This window comes from Rhamphochromis longiceps, linkage group LG22, assembly GCF_057381845.1.
Source record: "Rhamphochromis longiceps isolate RC_006_pf linkage group LG22, R_longiceps_female_GT1.1, whole genome shotgun sequence".
Lineage (NCBI taxonomy): Eukaryota > Metazoa > Chordata > Actinopteri > Cichliformes > Cichlidae > Rhamphochromis > Rhamphochromis longiceps.
In genome coordinates this window covers 33,255,700-33,283,430 of record NC_140577.1, presented here as the reverse complement: position 1 = coordinate 33,283,430, position 27,731 = coordinate 33,255,700, and the positions used below count along the sequence as shown (strand labels likewise).

At 38.8% G+C, this 27,731-nt stretch overlaps 3 protein-coding genes and 1 long non-coding RNA gene across 4 annotated transcripts; 2 read left to right on the top strand and 2 right to left on the bottom strand.

Annotated features, from left to right (window-relative positions):
* Window positions 1-648: 648 nt before the first annotated feature.
* LOC146644368 (PHD finger protein 12-like) lies at window positions 649-8,206 on the bottom strand. The gene is made up of 9 exons (XM_085395421.1): window positions 8,195-8,206; window positions 6,998-7,288; window positions 6,195-6,930; window positions 4,633-4,745; window positions 4,371-4,509; window positions 4,161-4,256; window positions 2,751-2,833; window positions 2,447-2,585; window positions 649-1,091 (listed from the first exon to the last, which is right to left on the bottom strand). Exons 1-9 carry the CDS (start codon window positions 8,204-8,206, stop codon window positions 649-651), a joined length of 2,052 nt encoding a protein of 683 aa, XP_085251547.1.
* A 401-nt stretch (window positions 8,207-8,607) lies between these two features.
* On the bottom strand, window positions 8,608-10,491 carry LOC146644367 (uncharacterized). The gene is made up of 2 exons (XM_085396479.1): window positions 10,416-10,491; window positions 8,608-9,218 (listed from the first exon to the last, which is right to left on the bottom strand). The coding sequence occupies exons 1-2, from the start codon at window positions 10,489-10,491 to the stop codon at window positions 8,608-8,610; spliced, it is 687 nt and encodes a 228-aa protein (XP_085252605.1).
* A 1,086-nt stretch (window positions 10,492-11,577) lies between these two features.
* On the top strand, window positions 11,578-15,075 carry LOC146644366 (uncharacterized). The gene is made up of 2 exons (XR_014909401.1): window positions 11,578-11,691; window positions 13,901-15,075. It is a non-coding gene; the product is annotated as an uncharacterized LOC146644366 (long non-coding RNA).
* A 2,623-nt stretch (window positions 15,076-17,698) lies between these two features.
* LOC146644365 (sclerostin domain-containing protein 1-like) lies at window positions 17,699-22,600 on the top strand. The gene is made up of 2 exons (XM_085396027.1): window positions 17,699-17,937; window positions 21,078-22,600. Exons 1-2 carry the CDS (start codon window positions 17,745-17,747, stop codon window positions 21,500-21,502), a joined length of 618 nt encoding a protein of 205 aa, XP_085252153.1. The 5' UTR covers window positions 17,699-17,744; the 3' UTR covers window positions 21,503-22,600.
* Window positions 22,601-27,731: the final 5,131 nt, after the last annotated feature.

Genomic DNA, 27,731 nt, shown 5'->3' with positions numbered 1-27,731 from the left:
AAATGAGTGCTAAAACTATACGGTATTTACAGATGGACTACAACTAAGAACAAGTTTTATCACAAAACGTCTGGTACTCTACACAGTATCACAAATTCAATGAGCTGTACAGTTAAAAACCAAAAAATGGCAAATCTACATGAAATCCAATGTTTCTCCAATCGAGAGGCACTGAATTAAAATGTATTTGCATTATATATACATGTTATAGTGTATAAGCATGTATGTGTTCATACAGATATAGCTACCTGTGGTGCAAAAGCAGCAAAAGAAATTAGAATGTATGGAATTAAATACTACAAAGGAAAAAAACAAAAAATGTTTGTGCTAAATGGGCTGACTGACAAAAAGGTTACACCATACATAACTAATATACTGGCAAAAACAAAGATTGAGCGCAAGGAAGTAATGTTTGCTCAAAGTCCTAACGGTCCTGACGGTTACGTCAGTCATTTAAAAGAAAAAAGAAAAAAAAGAGATTGTCAATAATACTTCAAGTTCATGCAAAGATATAAACCATTAAAACAACAACAAAAAAATAACTTTTCCCTGTTGACCAACCAGCTGTGCAGCTTTCCCTTCATCGTGACACAGAAGGGGCAAAATAAGAGGGAGGGCGGGGCTTCCTGTGCGGATTATGGAACAGAGTTAGAACGCAGTAGGTACAGTCTCAGAGTCAGCCTCATCCTGGTTGGAAAAGCTGCTCGTTGTGGCAGTGCTGGGTGGTGGTGGTGTGGAGGTGTTAGCGGTGGTGGTGAGGGTGGTGCTGATGACACTGCTGCTGCTGGTGTTGGTGCTTGTGCAACTGGCAGCAGGTGTAGTGGCCTGCTCCTCTTTGGGCTGCTTACTGGCAAACTCAGTGATGCTAAAGACAAATTGGAGGCAGCCCAGTTTGATGTAGCTGCCATGGTGGAGCAGGGCCGTGCCCTCCCAGCCCGCCCCGTTGCCTCCAATTAGACTGGAGCTACTCGCTTTGCAGCTACAAGACAGCTCAGCACCACCCTGACGTTGGCTACTCATCACTCCTCCTACTGGCAACAACCCCACCATGGAGTTGGCTCCCTCGTCCTCTTCCCGTTTCTTACTGCGACCTACGCAAAGAAGAAATGCAGCAGGTCTGAGAAAGACGTCTGTACAGACTAGTGTCACAGTAAACTCCATTAATGTGGAGACAATGCAACCATAAAAAGATTTCACTGATTACATTTTATACACAAATTAAAAAATGAACACTTTGTTTTGAAAATGAGACTAAAATCATGTGGAAAGCTGAACTCTGGCCAACATGTTTTACACTCATCATTTATAAACACTTTCAGAGAAATTTGATTTAATGCTGTTTCACACTGCAGCTCTTTACTAATCAAACATCTGTCCAAATGATCTTTAATAACAGATTAAGACTGGAAGCTTTATGTGATACAGCAACATTCAGATTTTACATAACGTGGTCTGCCACAGAACAAGTATATCTGACTGCTCATTTTAGCACTTTATTTATTTACCTTTCTCATTGCTACAATGCCACATGCACCAAGTTTACCACTGTACTGTACGTTTACTACATCCTTACTTTTACTTTGAAATTGCAACTGATAATAACAAGCCAGCCCGTTCTTTCCCATTTGGTGTTTTCTCTACCAGCAGGCTCGCTGGCTAGATCGCCATTATGGATGGAGATGAACTCCAACACCAAACTCATGGTTTGTTTTTTCCCTGCACTTCAAGCTGGCACTCTAACCAGAACCTACAACAGACGGAGAACTGGTTCGTGTGCAGTTCTCCAACAATGAGAATACAATGAGCTCACTGGGACTCAGAGCAGAACAAGAGCCAGCAGCTGCAGTCCAAGAACATGGGCTGACTGAAGACAGCTAATGATGATGTTCACTTATTTATTTTAGTTTTATATTAAGCTAATATTATTCACTTAAAAATAAGCACACATAGCTCAGCACATCTCATAGGCTACTGTAAGGTATGAATTACAGCAAGAAGGTGATAAGTTTTCTTGTCATTGGTTCACTGCACTGCATAAACTAATTACATGTACCCATTAAGAATGACAAATGTGACCTTAACCACAATTTGGATGAAGAACACTAAAAGCTGACCAATACTGCAGGAGCAGTGTCAGCGTAACAAACAGGACACTGACATTAAGCACATGGGGGGCTACACTTCTATTCAGTATTAGAGTATAAATTAAAGTATTCCTTTAATTTACAGAAGCAATGACGTTATGATTTCTTCACAAATAAAATTTTAACTATTTTAACCAGAACACATACAGATGAGTGGCTAAGTGGAAGAAGATGGATGGATATTCATAAAAGGTTTATACAAAATCTATGAGTGACGACCTCATCAGCAGTCCAAGTCAAACTGGGCACACAGACCTGGGTTCCTTCAAGCCAATCCAAACAGATGACGGAGATGTACTTACGAATGATTCCTTGGACTTTGGCTACCAGGCCACCGGGTGGACATGGTGAGGTCTTCTCAGAGAAATCGCATGAGTACAGGACATTATCCACTGTGGTGCCATGCTCGCTATAGTTCAGAAGCTCATAATGCTTGGTGTTCTGAAGGACGACAAACACACACACACACACACACACACACACACACACACACACACACACACACACACACACACACACACACACACACACACACACACAATTTACATCTTGGTCACTAACAACCACAGGAGTGCTCTGCAGAGTGATGTAGTTTAAAGGCCTCACCTCATCATAGAAAATACAGGCATGTTTCCCCGATACGTAGTTGCAGTGACCATAGTTTGTAAGGCACACATCCATGTCAGAGCCTTAAAGAAACAGTTAAAGACTTACACACCCTTTCCCACAACACAAAGAATACAGATTGCAACATGGATTTTTTTCTGCAATATTGACGTGTCAAAATGTATTTTAATGACCTGCACTCCAATGTGACATATTGTGTTTTTGTTCAGTAGTTTTTATTCCACATGGTCCTGTTGTGACCCTCACAGGTCTAAGAACTTACTTTCACAGACAACTATCACTCAACCTGACTAATGATGCAGAGACTGGGAGCTAGTACAGGCTCAGTATATTATTATATTATACTCTGTCGTGTACTGCTGCCTGTTGTACAGAAGTACAGTCATGGTTAAAAGGATACCTTCTGTCAAGGTTTACATATTAGGACAAAATAAAAATCATCTTGTTTTTAGCAGGGTTTTCCACTTGAAAGATTATTCACTATTCAAGTGGAAAACATGCAAGACAGCTGCAAAATATTCCCAGGAGTTAAAGTCCAAAAACAGTCACCAAGGATCAGGCAGTGCAATGACTCCAAGCACGTCAGCAAATCTGTCTGGTGGTTCTGCAAGCTGATGAATGATGGGGTGTTGTTAGTTTTTCCACACACTGCTTCTGCTTCACTTCCCATTTTTATATCTGTAGGAGTGATTAGACACCAAACCAGGGGCCGTGGTACACCTGCTGTGTTGGCAGCTTTGTGTGTCACCAGTAAGACCATCACACAGCTATATCCATTCATGCTAGCTGTTACGGTGCATGTACGTGCTGCAGTATTCTTCTGAACAATAGGTGTTGCCCGTCCTCCAAATCAGCGATGATATAGAAGGAGAAGAAGTCAAAGTTGGAAGCCGAGGAATTTTAAAGTTTTTGCCAAGTTTCAACATCTCCCTCTGTGAAACCTGTGAACCTCTAAACTTCTATACTGATATGATGTTAGGATGCCATTAAAAACAGACTTTAACCCAGCTGCAGCAGCAATGCAACAACACACCAGATTATAAAAATGGAGAAGTGCATGACCAGCAGCGATGACAGCTTACAACATGTAACATCAACTTTGCTGTACGGTGACATTTGCCAGGCACCACACAGCAGGTATGATGGGGCCCTACCTATGTTCTACTTCGGTCTTATTAAACTTTAGTCACAAGGCAAGAATATAACCTAAATCAAACATGATTGACTGGAGTTTGGTGAACTGGTATAATTTCAAAAAACTACGTGAGAGCAGCTTTAATACTGTTCTCCTATGTGAACCTTTCCCCATCAAAGGTGAAGCCTAAGAGTGGCTCAGAGCCAGGGCACAGAATGCAGCAGGGTCAAAGTCACAGCGACTGAATGTCCTACCTGATCCTATGTGTAACGTCCTATAGCACATGCTGACAGCTGCTCCTCTTCCTGTCAGAGGGTAAAAGACCGTTCTGGCTTGCACCTTTTTCTGACCTGGAAGGAGGGGAGTGTAGGTTTTAATAATTAGAACAAAACAGCAATCAAACAGCAGAAAAACTGACTTCTTGACAAGTAAACAGACTAAACTGTAGTGCAAAGGTGTCTTACTGTTTGGGTGGGGTGCTGAGGTTTTTGGGGTAGTGCTGGTGGTGGGGGGAGGGTGGGTGCTGGGCACTTTGGGAGCAAAGAGCTGCTGGATCCTCTGATAGGCCAAGAGCTTGATGATCTCTGTATCCAGTTTGTCCAGCTCGATCCATGCACACACACAAACACACACAACCGCTAAAAGCTAATTACATCTTTGTGTGCTTCATAGCAGAACACAGCAATACGAAGGCTCTTAAACTGTCACATGTGGCCACAGAGTGACAAACTCACCCCCATCCTCCTCTTTTCCATCCTTCATGCAGCTGGACAGGTTGGTGATGGAGGGCAGTGTGTTGGGCAGCAGTGAGTCCGTCAGTGCAGGAGCAGCCTTTATGTCTGAGGGACAGGAGAGGAAAAAAGAGACAAACTGACATTGAATATGACGGCCCAGCTGTGTAAGTGTTTCAGTGTCTAAAAAGTCACTCCAACCGGTTGATGCACAAAGTGATACACTTGCAAAAATTCTACAAAAAGACTTCATTTAACACACTTCAAAGAGTCACGAGAACTTGTTGCAACATTATTTCATCTCCTTTAACTATCATGTGTTTGGGTTTTTGGGAGTCAAGGATCCCAATAAAAATCAACAGCACATCTTACTGGTGTGTCTACTGCATGAAGAGTTACAGCAAACTGACAGAAGCACTGATATCAGAAGTAATTTCTGACCACATCAATGTCCACTTTTTTCCCAGTTAATGCCAGTCGTTTATCTGGACCTCTCTCCTATCACATCGAAAATGAATCAAAACTCAGAACCTCCGATCGATACGGTCTTGCCCATGTCAGTTATTTTGGTTTGTAAAATCTGTCAATAGTCCGCCCATGATTTACTGTCCCCTTTGAGACAGACATGTATGTTGTCACCTGACACTGCTCTGTCCAGTCTGTGGCAAGTAAACGTAAAGAGATGTCAGATACCAAGTCAGCTTCCCACCTGAGCAGTCTGTACCAAATAAAAATGCTGTTTTTTGTCTTACTCTTAGTAAACTAAATAAATAATTCACTGACCAAACACCATCCACTCTGATAATTTGCATCTGCTGGTGAAAGAAACTGATCTGACATCAGTGTTAAGTTAACAAGCTCTACGTGACAAGCTCTAAAGAGTCATGCATTAAATGAAACAGCAGGAGTATTTCTTGTAATCAAATTACTCGATGAATAGTTGCAGCCCTGGCTAGTACTACAGGCAGAAAGAACAAGCCTGTATGATGACTTTAGAATTACAAGTTTAGTTTACTTTAATTACTGTTAAACTACAGTGTTATGTTTTTACTTGTACTTAAATTTCCAGAGAAAACACTAAAGGCTGTTTTTGTGCTTAGATTTAACTCGTGCTGTGTCACTAATATTGCACTGTAATACTATTGTATCCCAGAAATTTACTAGTCAGTACTAATACAATAGAATTATGCAATTCTCAATACCAAAACAAAATGATCATCCCATGTACATAAAGGCTGCCAACCGACACACACTGCATAAAACCCCCACAACACCTCCTCCAAGTGGTGAGCACATGGGGGGTGGGCCTATGTCATCTCTTTAGCCTGTACACAGCCAGACTGCATGGGCTAAAACACAGTCTCTGGTTAGACTTCCTTGAGCTCTTCCCCAGGCCTGGCTCCAGGGTGGGGCCCTCGTAATCACTATAGCTACTGTACATTATCTCTTACACTTTAAAGTATTATTAGAGTAAATTATTATTATTATCATTATTATTACTATTAGCTGTATAAAGTGATACATTAAGACTGCAGCTTTGACATTTCTGATGTGTACCTGGAGTAGGTGCTGATGCAAACTTTACTGTGTCGTGCTCCTGGCTGCCTCTAGATGGTGCATCTGTGAAGGAACTGCTGGTGATTGAGAAGGAGGGCTTTTCATCGGTGCTCACACACTCCTCCTGGGGCTCTGTCTGGCTCCTGTGGTTCTGTTGGCCAATGTGGGGCCATATCGTGGGGGCAGTGGGGCAGTTCTGTTGGGCACATGCATTTACAGTGCTCTCGGGTTCCTTCTTAACCGTTTCTGTTCCTATGTGGTTCACCAGTCCAGAGGCAGAAGCTGATGGCGTCTTCCCAGCCTTCAGTCTGTTCTGTAGCTCAGCCTGTCTGCAGGAATCTGACGCACTGTTACAGTCTACAGGTCCATTGGCTCTGGGAGGCTGAACCAATTCCAGAGGTCCATTAGATTTCCTACAGTTCTGACATGGTGTCACGGTGCATTTGCAAAGAACTAGCCCTGATGGGCTGTCCTTGGAAAGAGAGGCCCCCTGGGAGTCACTGGGTGTACTGCAAGCTTTAGAGCAGGGGTCAGGGGAAGAAGTCCTTTCTAATGAGGCCTGAGTTTTCATGTCCTCTGATGTTCCACTTGATTGTGTATTTGCTTTCTGCTCAAAGTGCCACTCTGTTGATGAGGGCTTCTGTTTGATGGATAGGTGTCGCCTGATACTGCACTGGAGAGCGATGACATCCTGAATCCAACTGAAACTGAGTGGGGTTTCTCTCCATAGCAGCCGCTATTAGGAGCTGAAAGAGTCTCTTGAGGAGTCGCAAGGTCGGAGCAGAAACTGTAGAACTCTGAACTTCATCCTCAGGCTCTGCTGCCTCCTCCTCTCCATCGTTCGGCTCCTCTGAGGGGGTTGGGGTGGATGAAGTGTTGGAATTTGGAGTCCCAGGTCGGCTGTTAGGCCTGCTGCTGGTTCTGCGGTCCAATAGTCGTACCTGGGCCACTCGTAGCCCAGGGCCTGCAGCTTCGGCCCCCGGAGGAAGACCGTCAAGCTGCAGCCGGCCAGCGTTGAGCAGCAGCTCCACAGATGGAGAGGCAGAGCGCTTGGAGGAGGATTTCTCTGGCAGGTCGTTGGTCTGTTCAGACTTCTGTTCTGTACATAGACACACAAAAAAACCCAAACACTGATTTAAAAGCCATCTCTTGACCCTGCTGTCCTACCTAGTTAGAGGCGAATCGCCAACCTTCCTTTTATCTCAAAAATTCTTGAAAAAATAATTTTTAAAAAGCTAACAGATAATTTTCAGAGGAATGGCTTATTTGAACAGTTTCAGTCAGATTTCAGAGCTCACAGCACAGAAACAGCTTTAGTGAAGGTTACACATCATCTTCTCATGGCCTCAGTGCAACGTTCAATACTTTTGACCATAATATTTTATTAAAGCAATTAGAGCATCCTGTAGGTATTGATTTCTGCAGTGGTTTGTATCATATTTATCTAAGGTTAATTATGGATGTGCTAGGACCAATTCTGTTTACAATTTAAGTGCAGTATCATCAGAAGGCATAGCATACATTTTCACTGCTATGCAGAGGACACCCAACTTTATTTATCCATGAAGCCAGATAACACACACCAATTAGTTAAACTGCAGGAATGTCTTAAAGACATAAAGACCTGGATGGCCTCTAATTTTCTGCTTCTAAATTCAGATCAAACTGAGGTTATTGTACTCGGCCCTGAAAATCTTGGAAATATGGCATCTAACCAGATTCTTACTCTGGATGGCATTACCTTGGCCTCCAGTAACACTGTGAGGAACCCTGGAGTCATTATTGACCAGGACATGTACTTCAATGCACATATTAAACAAATATCTAGAACTGATTTCTTCCAATTCCAATCTTTGTGTAATATCTCTGAAATAAGAAATATCCTGTCTCAGAGTGATGCTGAAAAACTACTTCATGCATTTATTACTTCTAGGCTGGACTAGATGTTTTCTAATATTTTGGGACATCATTTTAGAGACAGAACATTACTTTTTACTTACCACATTGTTCATTCTCGCCAATGTCTGAGATGCAGCAGACGATAATTTACACTTTGCACTGTCTTCATGGATTATTGGTTCATTTTACGAAGATTACATAATAAAGTCAGTCTTGTATTCCTTGCAGTCATATCAAACACACAGGCCAGCACCAAGAAATAAAGAAAAGTGCAAGACGCACTGAAAACGCTGACCTGTGTATCTCAATAATAAAAAAAACTATATACATATGTACAGAAATAACTCCTCAGACTAGCCGCATCATGATGGTCTCTGTGTAAGATGGAGAGGTGTTTCCAGCCTTTCCAGACACAGCGCAGACATGAGGAGTTAGAAAGTTTGCTCCAAAGCACGAGGAAACATCCATATGTAACATCCATGTTCCATATGTCCAGGAAAGGCTTCATTGCTGATCACAGCCGGAGACGTTTCCTTGGTGGAGTGGGGCTCCTGCTGCTGCTCTCCTCCTCTGCAGGCTTCCTCTTTGCACCCTGTGTAAACCTCTTCAGAAACTGGCAGAGCACCGACATGATTACTCTGCCGTCAGAGGTGTAGTCCGTAACTCTCCATCGATTTGTCATTTCCCTTTCCTCTGTGCAATACACAGTGGAAATGACTCTGGTGATGGTGTCGCCGTCGACATCCAGGGTGCAGACGCAGTTCCTCTGATCTGCCTTCAGGACAGAAAGATCTGCCTTCTCTGGAAGCAGAGGTGTGAGGAACCGTGAATGGAGGTGGGACCCTGCAGGCGGCACCATTAAACCAGCTGGTGAGTTGGTAGGAGGAGATGGAGTGGTGTTCTCCAACTGGCTCTCTGGCACATGGGTGAAAGGTGTCGTCAGCAGCAGTTTGTTAAAGAATCCCCTGAAGACAATATAAGGAAACGCCTTCGTCCCCGTAACCAGGTTATGGTTTAACGAGAGGACCAGATTTTTCATAGAGTCCACATGGCTGGGGCTCAAAGGACGGTTCCTCAGGTTAGAGATGAACATCTGGCATACGCTGACAGGACTCACCAGCTCAGCTACGAGAAAACAAAAAGATCATCTGTGTTAATCGTGACATAATGAGACAAATTACGGATTTAAATGTCAAAACATGGCTTTATATCATCATATGCTATTTCTACACACAGGCAATGAGAGGCCCGCAGCAGAACTCACTCTTTATGAAAGCCTTAAGATTGGTAGAAGGTGAGAAAAATGGTTTTGCACTGTAAATGACTAAATTTCATGTTTTAAACCAAAGATCACAGCACCAAACTCTGCTTGTTAGCATGTTTAAACAGTAAAAATGTCCTGCTGATAGAATTCATTTGCAAATTCACATTTTAGCTGCATGTAAATTAAAAATGTACAGCTCATAGTAAAGAATAACTTTGTGTGTTCTTGGTGACTGTGAACAACATTTCATGATAAATGAATGTCATCCATAATATTTGTGAATTATGGACACATTGTCAGTAAGGCTGCATAGAGTTTCAGTGATGTTTAATAATGAATTCTTGTTCAGCACTTATTCTTATTTTATTTAAGCATCAGTCTGTTGAAAATAAAACAGCTAAAGTCAGGTGAGAAACCTCCAACCTGCTTATTGCATGCACACAGTTTCAATTTCTCACCGAGCACATAACATACATCTGGACACCTGTACAGACACGGCAATATACAATGCACTCACATAAATATGATATACTTAATTCAGCATCAGTAGCTATAACTGATTTTGCACATAATGCGTGCAAGATCAAATTTTGGCCACATCTCCGAGGACTCCCTAACCTCCCTCAAAATTTCCCAGCTTTATAAACGCAACGAGTGCCTCTGTGAACTCTCACAGCTCCATCATGCTTCTATACAGATTCGTAATTTATTAACTTTATCGTCTAATTCAGGGCCAGTTGCTAAAACATGTAAACTCAAACCCTCCACATACAAAAACAGGACTCCAGGATGACCGCACTGACGTCAGACGTCAGCCTCCCGCAGGTTCTAATGACTGACGTCGTTTCCATGGCGCGTGCGTTAAATTGAGTGGGTTTTTTTTTTAGCATTTTTCAAACCAAAATTGCCCAAAATTGAAGTTTCTAAAGTTTGACATATTTCACCTGAAATGTTCACACTCATGAAATCTTCCTCACTTTAAAGTAATAAAAGGCCAGTCTAAGGTGTATTTGTTTGCTTAAATATTCTATTATACTTATTAGCTCACTAAGCTTTACCATAGAGCTCATCCAGAATACGGGTGACACCAATGGAGAGCAGGTACCGCTCACGCCGTACTCCGCCGGAGCTCATTTTTGGGGTGTTTGAATCCTCGTTTCAAGCACTAGTTTTAAAACTTTGGAAACAAACAGGTTTTCACAGCGCTATTAAACAAACCTCCTGCTCGCACTCTCATGTGAAAACCAAATTCGAACGTTGGTTTCTGCTTTTATACCTGCCGCGCTACACGTCATCCTCGTCACCTTGACTCCCAGGGTCACGCAGGCGACGCGGAGTGATTCAGAATAAGTTTCCTATAATTATCAGATTTTTAAAAATAAGAATTCTCATTTAGTTTCGCAGTTTCTAATCATAAGTATTTTAATTATTGAATTATTGTAATATGTAATGTGTTTTTTGATCATGAATTCGTCTCTTTATAAACAACAAGTAGGCCTACAGTGATTTATGCGCAATTTTTGAGGACTCTGACTTTAAACTATTTTACAAACGCGAATTTGAAACTTGAATAAATAGCGATCCCTTGAGCTTTTACAATAGCCTATGAAGGTTAGTATTTAAGCTCAATAAGCTGCTGCATTTATAACATTTGTATTGGAAATTTATCTCCGTAAGCACAAAAATAAATCCATAATAAAAGAAATTTTACCGTTGAAGGAACTTCAGTGTTGATCATAGGTCCACATGGTAATGCATGTAAAAGTAGTAGTAACTGTTGTGTGCCCACCTTATTACTGAATTAGGCAGAGCACGCTGAATTAAATCAGGACATAAAGCACGGTCTTTCTCTTGCTTTATTGAATGCTGTCGATCTGACAACTAGCCATGTAACGGGGCCTCCTTCGGACCACCACATCCAGTTTAAAAGTCATCACATTAAGACAGCCATATATCAGTACCTACATGACATCCCCCTTTCCCTTAGATTAAAATTTTTAAGACTAAAGTTTGAATGTCATTTTTTTTCTTTAACATTGAACATTCTTTCTTGTCTTACTTTCGAACAATTATATTATCTAACTGCCTCACCACACACACTGTAAAAAAAATTCAGTAAAAATACAGTACAATCTACTGTATACACGTGAAGGAATTTTCCGTATTAGTCATTTACAGGTATTTTTCTGTATTTCTCAATTACTGCAATGCATTGTGGGAAAAAGAACCTGAAAAGGAGGGAAAAGTAAGCGCAAGAGCAGCCATTAGGCTTCTTTCAGGCTTCATCTGGATTTTGGACTCTGAAGTTGGAGAAACTGCCTTCAAATTTCTGTGGTAAGTATTAAAACTCATGTTTCCTTTTATTAAAATATTTTTTTATTCAGAAAGAATTGTTAATTCTTTCTAAATTGTTAATTAATGCCACGATCGCAAAAGAATTGCGATCGTGGCTCAAGAGTTGGGTGTTCGTCTTGTAATCGGAAGGTTGCCGGTTCGAGCCCCGGCTCGGACAGTCTCGGTCGTTGTGTTCTTGGGCAAGACGCTTCGCCTACTGGTGATGGCCAGAGGGGCCGATGGCGCAATATGGCAGCCTCACTTCTGTCAGTCTGCCCCGGGGCAGCTGTGGCTGCAACTGTAGCTGCCTCCACCAGTGTGTGAGAGTGAATGAATAGTGGTATTGTAAAGCGCTTTGAGGGGTCCCGAAAAGCGCTATATAAATGCAATCCATTATTATTATTAATTTATTTGTTAACTGGTTTCGGCTGTCTCCAGACAAGTCAGGAATATTTTGCTGACTCAGTTTTTAAAATAATTGTTATTTAGGTTTAACAAAAGAAGCTTCCCATTTTAGTTAATGTTAAAATAATCTTTACTGTGATACCACCAGTTTTGCCCTTCAGTGGCTGAACCAGTTTTCATAAATATTATAGTTAGCTGTCTGTGTCTCTCTGGGTATTACACAGCTGTGATGTGGATAACTGGATAACTGGGAAAAGTGAGAACTTCATGGTCCTAGAAATTATTCTAGGACTCTAATAAGTACTGTTTCAATACCTGTGTTTTACAGTTGGCTCTACTGTACACTTTAAAGGGTTTCAGGAAAAGTTACACTAACCCTAGTTTAAGCCTCAGACCTTCCTGGCTGACGCTAGCAAATGCTAATGTTAGCCTCTGATTTGGGCTGCTAAAGTAAAGACTTTTAGCTAGCTGACCAGCATAGATTATTTCGGTGGTTAACAGACTGTAGTGGTAATATTATTGAAAGTATCGTTTCACCTCAGCACATTTACAATTATGTCTATTTTGTAGCACATAGAAATGTTTAGTTAATATTTACAGACAGACACATTTTCCCTGTAACTGTGTTTCTACTCCAACATTTGTTGAAAATGTATTTTATGAAATGCCGAGCAGCATTTCTAGTATGTGGAATATTTTTGTCACCCCACTGTGCTAATGTGACTAAATACTAATAATGATTACTAAAAAAATTCAATAATAAATCAATAATAACTATTTCTTGATTGAACTATAATGTAAGCGCAGTGCTGGTGTGCAGGGGCTCTATATGCCTTGTCTATATCAAGCTTTTAGCCAAATATAAGTAATTTATTACACGGCGTGCTGCAAGGAAAAGCCTGTTCTAACGTTTGAGCCTAAGGATTATTTTGAGCACCTGACGACTCTTTTTTGCTTTTCATTCGTAAACTCTCTCGAAACTCTTTCATGTGATTCTTGTGTAGGTGGTTAAAGAGGTTTGTCGTGTTTGAGTGGTGGTGGGGACCAGTTTGTGGCATAATTTGCATAGTACAGTTTTCTGGGGCGTGTCAGACTTTTCATAACCAAACCATGTCCATGCTACAGAGGTAGCCCCTCGTTTAACAATAAGGTCCTCGATTTCTTTTGACTGGTCCTTCTGTTTGGAGCTAGCTGGTTCTGCCTCATCCTTGCTGGCCATGCTGGTATTCTCTGTGCCTTCATCTGCGTGGTGACTGTAAGCGCCATTTATAGTTACTTGATGTTTTTATTTGAGGTCATTTGTTTGATGCATATTCTGAAATTGTATGTTTGAGAATAATGTATATCATTTCAGTTTATTTTGAAAAGTCTCAACAGACACTTGAGCTTTATTGTGAAAGGTTTATATGGAAAATAAACAAGCGGACGGCGGAGCCACGCACTGGTTTTACCGTCATTGTTGGTAACGAAAGTACGCGTAAAAACAGTCACTTGTCCGTCCATAGTGTGGTTATTGTAAGTATAAGAGAAAGAGAGAACTGTAAGAAATAATATAGCCACTACAGTGACCATCAAAATCATGACAAAAATATTGCCGTAAACAGTTTATTTTGCAACACCACAAAACAAAGAATAGTGTATAATATGAAACGATAGACATTTTTATATCGTCATCTGATATATATCGTCATATCGCACAGCCCTAATCCTTTTTTTTGCTTATGTTGTTTATGTTCTAGGTAAAAAAAATTATAAAAATACAAACTTTTTAAAAATGTCTTGTTGTTTCTCTTTTTTTCCTCAGAATAAATTGCGACTAGTCTCAGTGGCTGAGATGGAGGAGCAACACAGCGACACGTTAACCCCGACTGCTGCAGTTCCTGTATGAACTGAGCAACTCTGAAAATCCAAGGAAAAGCTGAGTGTATTTTACTTAAAGCTCAGATGGACCTTGATGTACTAACATGCAGGCTGCATTCAGGACTTTGTCACACTGGTATATGAAGAGTGGTAACAAGACTTTGTAGTAATTTGTCTTACTATTGTCTTATTTGTTGTGATTTAGGGTCTGTGCGCACAAGCAGAGGTTTTTGTTTGTAACCATAACCTCGTTTTCAGAGCCTTGTCTAACATTTAATGGTCATGAAATATGTCATTTTTCCTCTACTTAAACAGCTAAGAGCATTTGAACACCGTGGAGAAAAAGGTGTGCATTAAGGATTTTGAACTATGATGTTTAAGTGTTGTCACTGCTGAGGATTCGTGGACACAGATCCTTATTCACTATGCTGCTGTTTACAGTTTAACTTTTTATCAGAACAAGCACTTCTAATTGTACTTTGCTCCTCACTGACAAAACAAGTCCCGTAAATACACTTTTATCTTTAAGTTTGGGACAGTAATCTGTCTTCATTTATTTTGTGTTTTAGTTATCATATGGGGAAAAGTCCTGTGGTTATCCATCCGTCCTGTTCGAATAAACCCAATGTTCAGGAACATCTTCTTTAGATCTGTTCAGTTGTATTCATGTGGCACCACTTAAACAGTCAACAAATTTTGACCCAAGTATGTTATATTGTAAGGTAAAGAGCCCAAAGAGTTCATCTCAGACAAATGTTCACACAAATGTGAATTACATTCACTTCATTAATGAAGTGAATGTAATGTAATGCAATTCAGTAATCAAAGGTGTTTGGCTATAACTGACTACATGTGTATACTGTATCATAAGTGGACAGACATGGATGTAAACCACACCTTAACCATTTGGCTGAGGCAAAACTACCACAAGGCAGTGATTCTAACTAAAAGGTACTCTGGATATTATTAAATGTGAACATGTCGTTAAATATGACATTTTTTGTTTGTCAGGTGTCCTGTTTGAAGAAAACACTTGGTAGCCACTTGAATGAATGTAAATAAACACATTTACATGAGGGCAACCTGATTTCAAGGAAATAAAAATGCTCAAATTTGAAAGCTTGTGAGTTATTTTGTTCATGTATCAGCTGTTTAGTAGTTTTATGACAAGATGGATGCTGTCATTATATTTTAGTATAGTTTTAGAGTTGAGGAGAATAAAAGAATATTTAACATTAACTGTACCAATGTTGTTGTGTATAAAGCACAAATTAATTTAAGTTTTAATTTATGAATTTTTGAGCACATGGTGTACTAGGTTGTAATTGCATAGAAATGTACGTTTAAGGATATAAAGAACTATATTTAATGAGTTACAGTGAAAAGAAGTGCTTGGAAATAGTAATATAAACAGAAATTTCAATTTTTCTATTAACGGAAAATATCAGTTAATGATACAGAAAATATACTATGAATAAACGGAATTTTCCGTTTTATAGCTGAAGGAAATGTCCATAAATAGTACAGAGAGTATACTGTAAATCTACAGAATTTTCCGTTTTATCATTTACAGAAAAGTCCGTCAAACTTCCGTAAAAAAACAGAAAATATACTGGCAGAAAATTACCAGGACATTTTCCGTTTTTCTACGGAATATTTTTTTACAGTGTAAGTGTACACACATTACAAATTTTCCATTACGTAAGAATACAGAAATTTGAAATACGCAAAATTTCTCTGTTTTATGCAAGAATAAAATAAAATACAGTTGTTTTAGTTTTAAATTAAAATGAAATCATGTATATTTTATCAGATTTTGTATGTATGTAGTTTACAAAAAAAACAACAAAATGTAGTTCCATGTGAAAAAAAAATATGGACAAACACAAGGCCTACTATGGAAAAAATGATATTGGGCTTTATCATGTGAGTTTATTTGAAAACTCTTGTAATTTTATTCCATAATTAATGTAATAATGTTTTCTCATCCATTCAACAAAAGTCAAAATACTTTTATTAAACTAGTAACTGGGTTTAAAAATACATTTTTTGATACACCAAGTGAATAATCGGTTTTTACATTAAATTAATGGATTAACCCTTTTAAGGATATCCATAAAATGTTATTGTAATTACAATATACTGATAATTGCAGAATTACAGATCAATAGAGAACTTTGCTGTCAGACTGCAGGCTTTCTTGTGTTCAGAGAGAGAGTGGGTGAGTGTTCAGCTTTCAGGACCCTCTTCTATGGAACCAGCTCCCAGCTCGGATTCCGAAGACAGACATGTTTGGTACTTAAGATTAAGATTAGGCCTAAAACCTTCTTCTTTTTTTGCTTAAATATATAGTTATGCTGTAGTAGACTTAGGCTGCATTTCTCCTTTTCTCACTTCTTTCTCTCACCATGTGTTTACAGACCACTCTAGATTTAATCATGAGTTATTAATAATCCCTGGCTGTCTTCCCCAGCATGTCTTTTGTCCTGTCTCCCTCCCTTCACCCCCAACAAATTGCGCCTCCTTGTGCCTGGTTCTGCTGTCGCAACCTACTTTAGAGGTGACTGTTGTTTGTGATTTGGCACTGTTTAAATAAATTTGAAATGATCTTATCAAGTACCTGCTGATGGATATGAATAATTAAAGAGTTGAGCTTAATAAAACACTAGCTTTACTTTATATAATAATTTCATAATGCAGGTGCAAAACAACATTAATACAGCTCACTTTGCTGTATATGTCCTTAATTTTTTTTTAAAGTTAACAAAAAAAAGTCTAATGCTGCTGTAAGAGCGCTTTCCCACTTTATATAAATGTGCTACTTAAACTACACTGTGGTTGAATGACATAAATGAGGGAATAATACGATTTAGTTTTACACTAACAAGTCTGAAACACTTACTTCCTGTTTCAGTACTGAGTACACAGATCACATTTATAGGTCGGATAGACAGGAAAAAGCAACACGAGCAGCTTCATTCACCCTTGTTTTTGATCTCATGAAGATGTACAACTTTTTTTTGGCATTTATTCAAAGTATAACGAACTAAGGAGAAAGCACACCCACCATATAAAGGTGATCACTCACAACAAATATACTGACATTCCGTAACTGCTCATTGAACCCAAACCATGGCAGTAAATTGCCAGTAGCATAACAAAGTGATCTGATCCACTCGTGGTTGAGGTGAGGGTTCGGGTTTTTTGTCACATCTTTGAAAATTTGCATGAAACCTAATTTTAACTCACCACTAGGTGGAGATAAATGTCTTTGTCGCCAGTGGGATGGCTCTGTAGTCCAGATCAAATGAGCTGAGACAGATCTGTGCATTTAGTTTATCATAAAACATGTAGATTAGGCTACATTCAATTTCAAAATAAATTTCACAGAATGAACCACGTGGCATACATAGTCCTTTGGACACATAATTACCAGAACTGCCTCACTCGCTCCAGAATATTTCAACCCATTAACCTGAAAAGCTCTATGCTTGTTTTGGCCATGTTGTGGATTTTTGTTCTGCTGAATAATGAAACGTTGTCCGGTAAGTTCCGATGTCACAGTACACCTCTGCAATCCTGGTGTTTCCAACACCTGTGTGATCATGAATAAATGCGCCAATTCAGTTTGCAAAAATACATGTGGTTTCTGGCTCTCGACCTGCATTTTTCTTTTCTTGCTGTGCAAGTAGGTGTGTCCAGCTCATTCATAAAATGTCGCTGCCAGTGAGGATATATAAAGCACAGCCCTGCAGGTTACTTATCCATCAGGTGCGTCAGGTGCAGTCATGCTTCGTTCTGTCAGCGCGCTCCGGCTCCTTGCGCTCCTGTTGCTGCTGAGCATGAGTTCAGCTGTTGAAAATAACGCCACAGAGTCCGTAAGTCCTCAGCTGGTCCCTGAAACTCAGGACCCGCCGACCGATGAAGACACAAACCAGGCGAGGAATAGAGGGAGACGGCCTTCTGACTCTCTGCGTGATGGTGAGTCCAAATGGCTAAAATTAAATAATGTGATAGAAAACATCATAAAGTATTATGTGACAGTAATACAACTAAAATTGAAAAGAAAAAATCCTAGTTTGGAATAATAATATTTATTTATTTATGTATTTATTTATTTGTATTATGATGATGCAATCAGTTTAAACCTAGGTAAAAAGTAATCTTACAAAACAAAAAACTACAAGATATCCATGTCTGGAATGCAGGATTTATTAAAAAACTGTAATTAAAATACATGCAGTGCCGTGCACGATCCACAGTGAAGCCCAAAGCCCGTTGTCAATACAGACATTTATAGTTGAACCAACAAAGAAATCCTTGCTGCTTGTGTTGAGATTTTTGCAGGTGCATGCTGTAAATGTCTGTCTGTCTGTTGTAGATTATATAACACCTGACAGAACACCTTTGGGATGAATTAGAATGGAGACTGTGAGCCAGGTCTTCTCTCTCAACATGAATCTGATCTGACAAATTAGCTTCTGGAAAAATGGTCAAAAACTTCCATAAGCACATAAACATAAATTGTTATAGCTGCAAAGGGTGAGCCAGCATCGTTTCAAACCCTGTGGATCAAGAGAAGGATATCACTCAAGTTCATATGCATGTGGAGGCAGACAAAGGAATACTTTCAGCAGTATAGTGTAGGCTCGATTGTCACATGCTTATTACTCTCACATTAGAGGGCACTGTGGAATTCTGTCGATATCCCACATCTGACCTGATGATGGGAGGAGACATTTTGTCATTTTCACTGGTGACAGTAAATTTTAATGTTGTTGTTGTGGTTTTTGTATTATAAGACCACACCAATATTAATCATTTAAAAAGTGGACTATTATTAAAAAGCTGAAAGTAATACCTTCGGGTTCAATCGGTTTTTCACTAGGTAGCTAAAGCCATGTGATAGCTAGGTTAAAATGTTTATAAAGTTCGGGTTGGTTCTCGTACATGTAACAACCAACATAGCCATAGTTATCTGTTGGAAAACACTGAACAAAATGACTGTCTTTTAAAAAATATAAGGAACCTTTGAGCTTTTTTAATGATATCAATGATACATCAGTTCAAAATACAGTCGTGGAATGTAGAATTAATTCTCACTTGTTTTTGTGGCTTTAATAAAGGCTACATTACTAAAGCTGTAAATTCCACAAGTTCACGGCTCATAAATCACAATACAAATGGTTTAGAATCCTGCAGCAAACACTTCTCCTCAGAAGTTTCATAATACTAAAGCTAAGTAGACAGAGTGAGGAAGACAGAGTAAAGTCACTTAGTGCAGCAAATAAATATTTTGAAGTTGGAACTTATAACTGAAAAAAAAAGCCTGTTTTATTTCTCTGTGAAAGAAGTCAGGCTCTATTTATATAGTTTAATGAATTTATAGCACAGTGCTGCTCCCTGCCCTGATATAAGAGAGTTCACCCATCAGTCTCTTCTCACTCTCCCTCTTGTTAATAATCACAACAGAATAACATGACATTTATTTAATTCAACTCTGGATTCCTGTGTTTAAGTGGATGGATAGCATATATAAGGCTTCACAATCTATAACAAAAATAATACTGAGACTGGATATTTTCTTCTATACATGCACATATGCCCACTTACAATAAGTGGAAGAAGAAGTATTATAAACATGACTTTTATAATTCAAGGCAACACAAATTATGGCTAATTTGTGTTTCCTTTTCTCCAAGGACTAAGAGTCATCTTTGAATCTTGTCTTGTACCTCATATAATAGTTAAAGCAGCAGCTGTGTCAAGTATGGCTGTGGCCCAACTGCAGGACTCAGGGACAAACATGACACACAAGATAGGACAGTGGGGAGAAACAGACATGGAAACATGATAACAAAACATAGGCAAGACAGACTGGACATGAACGGGGCACTCCCATTATGAAAATAAGAACTATAAACAGCAGTCTCAGAGGCTCTAGAAGGACAACATATTCATAATTAATTATATTTACAAAGGAATGAATAAGTCCAGAAAAAGACTCAGGACCACGACAACCTCATAGGAAAAGGAGAATGCAATTGCCATTTTACATGTTGGAAAAAACTGTTTTCCTAATTTCGATGTTTGAATCTATTTACTTATTTGTTTGCCATTTAAATTTAGAATTTTTTATAAATCTTTTTTTTTAATTGAGAGCTGAGTGTCTTTTTCTGTAAATGCCTTTTTCCATTTAGAAACATTCATTTCAAAGTTCTCTTTTATTAACAGTTAAATTATGAAATAACTATTGATTTATAATTATTAATGTCTAAATAAAGAAAAGAAATTCAGCAGCAGTTTGTAAATACAGAAATGCACAATACATTATTAAATCACAAAATGCTTTTCATGTGCATGACTCTTGGTCCAGATATGAAACTACTGATTTAAAAAAGACAAACTGTGTCATGAAGTGCAGAAATGTGGAAATATCAGACTAACATGAACACGTCATAAACTGGTATCATGGGACAGTTAGTGGTGTGAATTATAAATCATGTTAAATTCTTTTACAACAGAAATATCAGTAGCTGTTTTCCTTTAACTGGGTTTAAACCAATTCTTCACCTTCAGTTTAATGACAAATCATCACCGTTGTAAATATTTCAGTTGTCATTTTACAAATTCATATTCAGCTCTGATGCTATTTTTAGCTTCCTGAAAGTACCAGCAGGACCCCTGACTCTGATTTCACTGATTTCACCATGGACCTCAAATGTGCAGATCGACTCAAACTGACCCAAATTTAATATTGAGGATGTGTGTGTGTGTGTGTGTGTGCATATATATGTTCATTTTGAATGCTACATTAACTGTATGTGCAGCGGACACAGCGAGGGTGCAATTATGTGTGTGCAAACTCAGAAATGTAGACAGTCGTAAACTGAGGTAGACCAAGGAAATACACTCCTGCCGGGTGTTTAGAAGTCTAATGGCATTGGAGAGGAAAGAGTTCTTTAATCTACACTTCACACTTCTATACCACCACCACCACTACCCACTTAAAACAAAACAAAAAACAATAATATATATATATACACACACACACATACTTTGGAATAACAAGAAGACTGATCTAAGCTACACATATATGTAACTCACTTTTCATGTCTTAGGGCCAGACCAGAGCCAGGTGGGCTGCAGGGAGTTGAGGTCCACGAAGTACATCTCTGATGGCCAGTGCACCAGTGTCAACCCTATCAAGGAGCTGGTGTGTGCTGGGGAGTGTCTGCCAGCTCAGCTGCTGCCCAACTGGATTGGTAGAACTCACACTGGGAGGTACTGGAGCCGCCGCGATGCTCAGGAGTGGCGCTGTGTTATCGATCGAACCAGGACCCAGCGGATCCAGCTGCAGTGCCACAATGGGAGCACGAGGACCTACAAGATAACTGTGGTGACCTCCTGCAAATGCAAGCGCTACACCAGACAGCAGAACGATTCACGACACAAGGACACATCTGGAAATACTGGTAAACAGAGGAAGAATCAGGGGAGGCCTGGACTGCTGGAGATGAATGCTGGGAGCGAGTCTGCTAACTGAAACCTGATTTCACAGCTACAAAGAAAAAACCTTCATATTGTCACTATAAATGTTTTTGTATGAACTATAAGTGTGCAGAATAGATATAAACAAAGGTGAATAGTATAGTGTTATCTCCATATTTGGTTTAATACAGTGATTAGTCTGTAGACCAAAATATAGCTCATTTGTTCCCATGAAATATGTTTGTCATCTGCAACAAAGAACTCGGCTGCAACTATTCAGAAAGCAGTCTAACACCTGAGCTACAGCTGGTGACATTTGTCTAATCTTTCTGGAGAGAAGTGTTGTCTTATTTTTTCCGTACATTTTTTGAACAGCAGTGATTTTGTCACACTGACAGTATTCTTATTATTCGTATAGTGTGAATATGAGTACATGTCATATATTTTAGCTAGATGTAGAGATTTAGATTTGCTGTCCTTCTTTGGTTTTGCCTCATTGTAGCATTTAGTGTTATCTTAGCAGGAGAGCCTCTCCTAGGAAGGGTCGTGTTTTATGAAACTTTCTTTGTGTGGATTGATGGACATCAGGTTCCAAAAGCAACAGGAAAGTGTTTTGCAGTCTCATCCATGTCTGCGCATCTCTGTAACACTTCTTGTATCGTCCTGTGAAAGTTGTTGTGATTGAGGCATGATGGCTGCAAGTCATGCTTCTCGAGGAGAGCATACTTTGTTAGTAGTTAGTGGTTATTTATAAGAAAGGGACAGGGGGTGTCAACAACCTATTCTCGACCAAATAATTGAAACGCGTGCCTCTGTACAATGTTTCCAGCCTTTACTGTGAATTGTTGCTCATTGTGTCCAAAAATGATATGAAAAGTGATAAAGTTAAAAACAAATTTTAAAAGTAATCAATAAAGAAGTGGTAATTCCAGGATTATAGCGTTTCATGCAGCACCTGAGAGTCTCAGATATTGTTTGTAATGTAAAGGATGTTCTGTTAGCAGTGAAGGCACAGTGTAATCAAATAGTTTATCAGTTCAGGGTTTTGGTTTGTGTTGGAAGTATGTACAAAGATTTTTTTTATTTAAAAAATAGAAAACAATAATCAGTTAGACAGATATCATCTATTTTGTACCAGAACAGTTCTGTTTTACATCTCTTTTTGCATTTTCTGAAATAATAAAAATTTGTTTCAGTGATGTGGTTCTGATATAATGCTGCAGGCATGCTAGACAGGTTTGTTTCTTTGTTTTTTTAAAAACATTTATTTATTGGTTTTAACCGGTTTTACATGGTGCACCGTGAACATTAAAAAATAATAATAATAAAAAAATACCACAACATCAACAGAAATAACATAGGAATAGAAACAAAAACAAAGCAAACCATAACAGAAGGGAAGGACAGATATCCAAATCAAGTCAGAGTTTCAGGCTGTTAAGTCCACAGTGTGCACGCTGCAGTTCTACAGAAAGTTGTAGAATTTTGACCATACAGCCCAAAACTTGTCCAGTTTATTTCTTAATGTATAAGTTATTTTCTCTATAGATCGTATAGATGTCAGTCCACATATCTTTTGATTTTTCCAGCACATAGCAATACAGCGCTTGGTTTCCAAAACTCCAGTCGTTAACAGAGCTCTATTGTTTGCAGCAGGTACAAAATTATTCGGGTATATATTTAAAATACATACTTTAGGATGAAGTGGAATCAACAGACTCAACAGATTTATTACCTTTTCCCAAAAGATTTTCACATGTGGACATTCCCATATACAGTGAAATAAAGTGACCCTGTCCACTCCACACTTAATACAGGTCTTGTTAACCATTTATATTGAAGTAGCCGAGATTGTCTGACTCTGGGCCAAGGAGCATGATTTATACCACTCATCATCAGATATATCCATTTGCAAATCATTCCTCCAAGCCTCTAAAATAGACTGTGTTGATTCTTTGGAATTTTCCATAAATAATTTATACAATGCAGAAACTTGGCCTCTCCCATTTACATGCTTTATAACTGTGCTCTCTAGAAAGGAGTAGGTGGGGATTTGTAAGCTGTTACCTTGTGTGGTTAAGATAAAATTTCTTAATTGAAGAAATTTAAAAAAATGTTTGACAGGAATAGAAAAAGTACTTCTAAGTTGTTCAAAAGACATAAGAGTATTATTCCTAAATATATCAGACACTTTCTCATACCTTCATCGATTCAAAATTTAAAACCTGCATCCACCCTACCAGGAGGAAAGCTGTCATTTCCAAATATCGGAGTAAACCGAGACAGTTGGATCATTTCTCCCAAGTAGTTATGTATTTCAAACCAGATCATTATAGGGTTTTTAAAAAGGGGTTCTTAGTTTGCTTATTTAGTGTCTTCCTGTCGGCTGAGTAAAGATATAAGGTAGGAGGAATTTTGATTTCTGTAGACTCCGTAGAAACCAACACTGGAATTTGCGCATTAACAAAATAAAATATTGCCGCTCTGATTTGAGCAGCCCAGAAGTACCACTTTAAATTTGGAAGTTGTAAACCCCTCTTTCATAAGGAAGGTATAATAATGAGATTCTGAGTCTTGGTCTTCTGTTATTCCAAATAAAGTTTCGGAATAGTTTTTGCAAATCTAAGAAGAAAGAGTTTGGTGGAGAGAGAGGTATTGATTGAAAAAGGTAAAGATATTTTGGCAAAATTGACATTTTTAGTATATTAATACGACCAATTAAAGATATAGGTAGTTTCATCCATCTGTTTAGAAGTGTAATAACTGAAGTCGTTAAGGAATTATAATTGGATGCAAGAATATTTTCAATTGAGTGAGTTAATTTCACACCCAGATAAGTAAACCCATGTTCAGATAACAGAAAAGGAGTATTGATTGGAGGAGTTTGTCGTTCATTTTTATTCAAAAATAATATTTCGGATTTATCTGAATTTATTTTATAACCTGAAAATGTACTAAATGTATTAATGAGACTTAATATGGATGGTATTGATTTGTTTAAATTAGTGCAGAACAGGATCATATCATCTGCATATGGGGCGATACGGTGGTCAACATTACTTTAATTCCTGATATGTTTTTATGATTCTGAATTGTCATTGCAAGAGGCTCAGTTGCCAAGGTGAACAAGAGAGGTGACAAGGGGCACCCTTGTCTAGTTCCACGATATAATCTGAATGGTGCGGAAAAAAGACCATTAGTTAAAATCTCTGCTTGAGGGTTGAAGTACACCAACTGACTCCATTTAAAAAATCTGTTTCCAATACCAAACTTTTTCAAAACTTCAAATAAGAACGGCCATTTGATCCTGTCGAAGGCTTTTTCCTCATCCATTGAGATTAACGCATTGTCTCTTTTTTCTCATAAATGATATTCATGACCCTCCATATATTGTGAAACCCCTGCCTCCCCTGGATAAAGCCGTTCTGGTCTGAATGAATCATTTTAGGCAAGAGTGTCTCTAATCTCATAGCTAATAGTTTGCAAAGTATCTTGCAATCATAATTCAACAGTGAGATTGGTCTATAAGAACTACAATGTGTTGCTGGCTTATTAGGTTTCAGTAACAAAGTAATTGTTGCAACATTAAGTGAAGGGGGGAGAGACCCCGATTCAAATGATTCCTGATACATATCCAATAAAGGCTGGATTCATTTATCTTTAAATATTGTAAATATTTCTATTGGTATTGCGTCAGGTCCAGGAGTTTTGCCCCCTTTCATGTTCCTTATAGTATTAGTAATTTCTTCTACTGTTATATTAAGCTCTAGTTCATCCATATCGTTTTCCGGTAGTCTAGGAAAATGCAGCTGATCAAAAAAAACTATTTGTTTTGATGAAAATTACTTTAAATGCTCAGTTGTGTATAGCTGTTTATAAAAAGTAGAAAAAGAGTCATTAATATGTTTAGGATCAGCTGTGATCTGTCCTTCATCTGTTCTTTCAGCCTGAGCCTGTTTAATACACCAAGCCAGTATTTTACTTGCTTTTTCACCCTGTTCATAATATGACTGTTTCAGTCTTTAGTAGCTTTATTTAATGACAAAATATTAAATTTAGCTCTGAGTTTATTTAACTCTAGAATTAGAGCATTAGATTTGGATATAAATATCTCTTCCTCAATATCTTTCATCTTTTTCTCCAAATGGACCAGTTCCATCCTGGATGCTTTATGTTTAAAGCTTGTAAAACTGATCATTTGCCCTCTCAGGAAAGCTTTAAAGGCCTCCCATTTTATAGTCAGGTTTACTGCAAACAGGAACTCCCTAACAACAGAGGCATTAGTCAGTGATGAATATCTATTTTAAACAGCAGCCTTTACTTTGCTTTATTGTGTAGGGGATACCTTCCCCTCCAGGCTAGTGGAGGTTCTTACAGCTGTAGCAAACATTTTTATTGGTGTTTTATTGTCTCATCTATCCATTCATTTTCCCCCTATAAGAACTGTAGCCAAAGAAAGACAGTTAAAAGAATCACCTGCACTAGACAACAACAGGATGTTTCATTTGTGTTTTCCCCACAGGGATAAGGATTGATGCCCCTTTGTCTGTTATATCCTGTAGGTAGACTTTTAAACCAGATCACGTCTGGAATGTTGTTCAGCAGCTCGGCGGAAAACAACTTTTTTCAGGTGATCTTTTAACAGAATTAGAATATTTAGTAGCAGAAACTAACTGTTGTGGAGAAAATAAATACATTTACTCAAATACTGTGGCGTTTATACTTTTCTTGTTTTTAATTTGTTTTTTAAATTGTTTCAAATTTGAAATGGAAGCATCTGGATGACCTGTGATTGATAGAACCATAAATTCTGCTCCCTGCTAAATTCGAACCATTAGCCCGTCCACTGCTGCTTAATCGCACTTAGGTTATGTAGTAGGACAATGATCCAAAAAACAGCAGCTACCTCAGAATAGCTCAAAGAAGAAGAAGAAAAAGGTTGTTCATGACTATGACTGATTTAAAATAATTCTGTCTTTCAAAATTTACCCTGAGCGTAATAGCGATTGCCAGTTTCTGCAAACTGATTGGTTGATTGCAGTTCTTTCAAGGTTTAAGGTTATCAGGTTAAGGGGGCAATTACTTTTTTCACAGGCAGCCTGGTGGTTAGCACTGTTGCCTCACAGCAAGAAGGTGCTGAGCTTGACTCCAACATCTGGCCGGTGCCTTTCGGTGTGGACTTTTCATGTCCTCCCCAGTTTGCGTGGGTTCTCTCAAGCTTTGCCAAAGTCCAAAGAAATGCAATTAGCGTGGTTAACTGATGCTTCGAAATTGCCCATAGTTGTGAATGTGAGTGTCTGTCCTTTTGGTTTCACTGTAAGACCTGACTCCCTCTCATTTACGTTTATACAGATGTATAAATAAAAGTCAGTATGTTCTACTGACTTTTATTCCTTTTCCCTCCAAAGCATATCTCCTCCTCTCCAGGGTCTCTTCCATCTGCCTCCAACCCGCACTACAGATCACAATATCATCTGCAAATATGATAGTCCACTCCTGCCTGACTTCATCTGTCAGCTTGTCCATCATCATCTCAAGCAAGAAGGCGCTCAAAGCTAATCTCGTGCAATATTCAAGACGTTGCAGTACCAGAGTCCCTCTCTTTGCATCCTATCATATGCTTTCGCTGGATCCACAAACACAAAGTGCAAGTCCTTCTCCATCTTCCCCAGCATACAGCCTTACTGCTGTTCACAGACTCTCACCTTAACGTAAATTCATCTCAGCATCCTGCAATTGTTACCCCAGCTCTACACATTACCTTGTTTTTGAACACCGCAAACGTCATACTTATCCATTCCTCAGGCGTCTTCTCACTGTTTAACACACAAAAATGTGCATAAACATGCTTATTGATTCCCAATATTGTCGCAGTTACTTATTGTATATATTAGACATGCAAACTTCCTGTCGCTACGTCTGACAATCAGCCAGCTAAACAAAAAACTACCAGTACATAAGCTAACATTAGGCCAGCAAATGCTAGGATAGTGTCCTACAAAGTACACTTTCCCACTGATAAAAGGTTTGATTACATTTTCACATCACATGAGTTCACTGAACAAGTGTTCACATTCAACAATGTTCGATTAAGTCAGTTCATTTTGGTGTTGGCTCTTGCTGTGGTATTGTATAACTTCCTGTTCCTGTTACAACACACATTGGTGTTTTGTGTAGCTTATCTACATGTATTATTGTAAGGTCTTGTCAGATGTTTAGCTACTCCTCAGCCTCCTTTAGTAATACCGATGATTGTAAGAAGTGTAGCCTAACTGCAGCTCTGG

Bases quoted from the DNA above. Each gene is read 5' to 3' on its own strand.
- LOC146644368 (XM_085395421.1), bottom strand. The intron at 4,746-6,194 runs GTACACATCAGA...CCTGTCCCTCAG, and splicing joins TGCATCAGCACCTACTCCAG to ACATAAAGGCTGCTCCTGCA. The intron at 2,586-2,750 runs GTGAGGCCTTTA...GTCGTCCTTCAG, and splicing joins CCTGTATTTTCTATGATGAG to AACACCAAGCATTATGAGCT.
- LOC146644367 (XM_085396479.1), bottom strand. From the start codon at position 10,491: ATGAGCTCCGGCGGAGTACGGCGTGAGCGGTACCTGCTCTCCATTGGT. The intron at 9,219-10,415 runs GTAAAGCTTAGT...GTTTTCTCGTAG, and splicing joins TATTCTGGATGAGCTCTATG to CTGAGCTGGTGAGTCCTGTC.
- LOC146644365 (XM_085396027.1), top strand. From the start codon at position 17,745: ATGCTTCGTTCTGTCAGCGCGCTCCGGCTCCTTGCGCTCCTGTTGCTG. The intron at 17,938-21,077 runs GTGAGTCCAAAT...TTCATGTCTTAG, and splicing joins TTCTGACTCTCTGCGTGATG to GGCCAGACCAGAGCCAGGTG.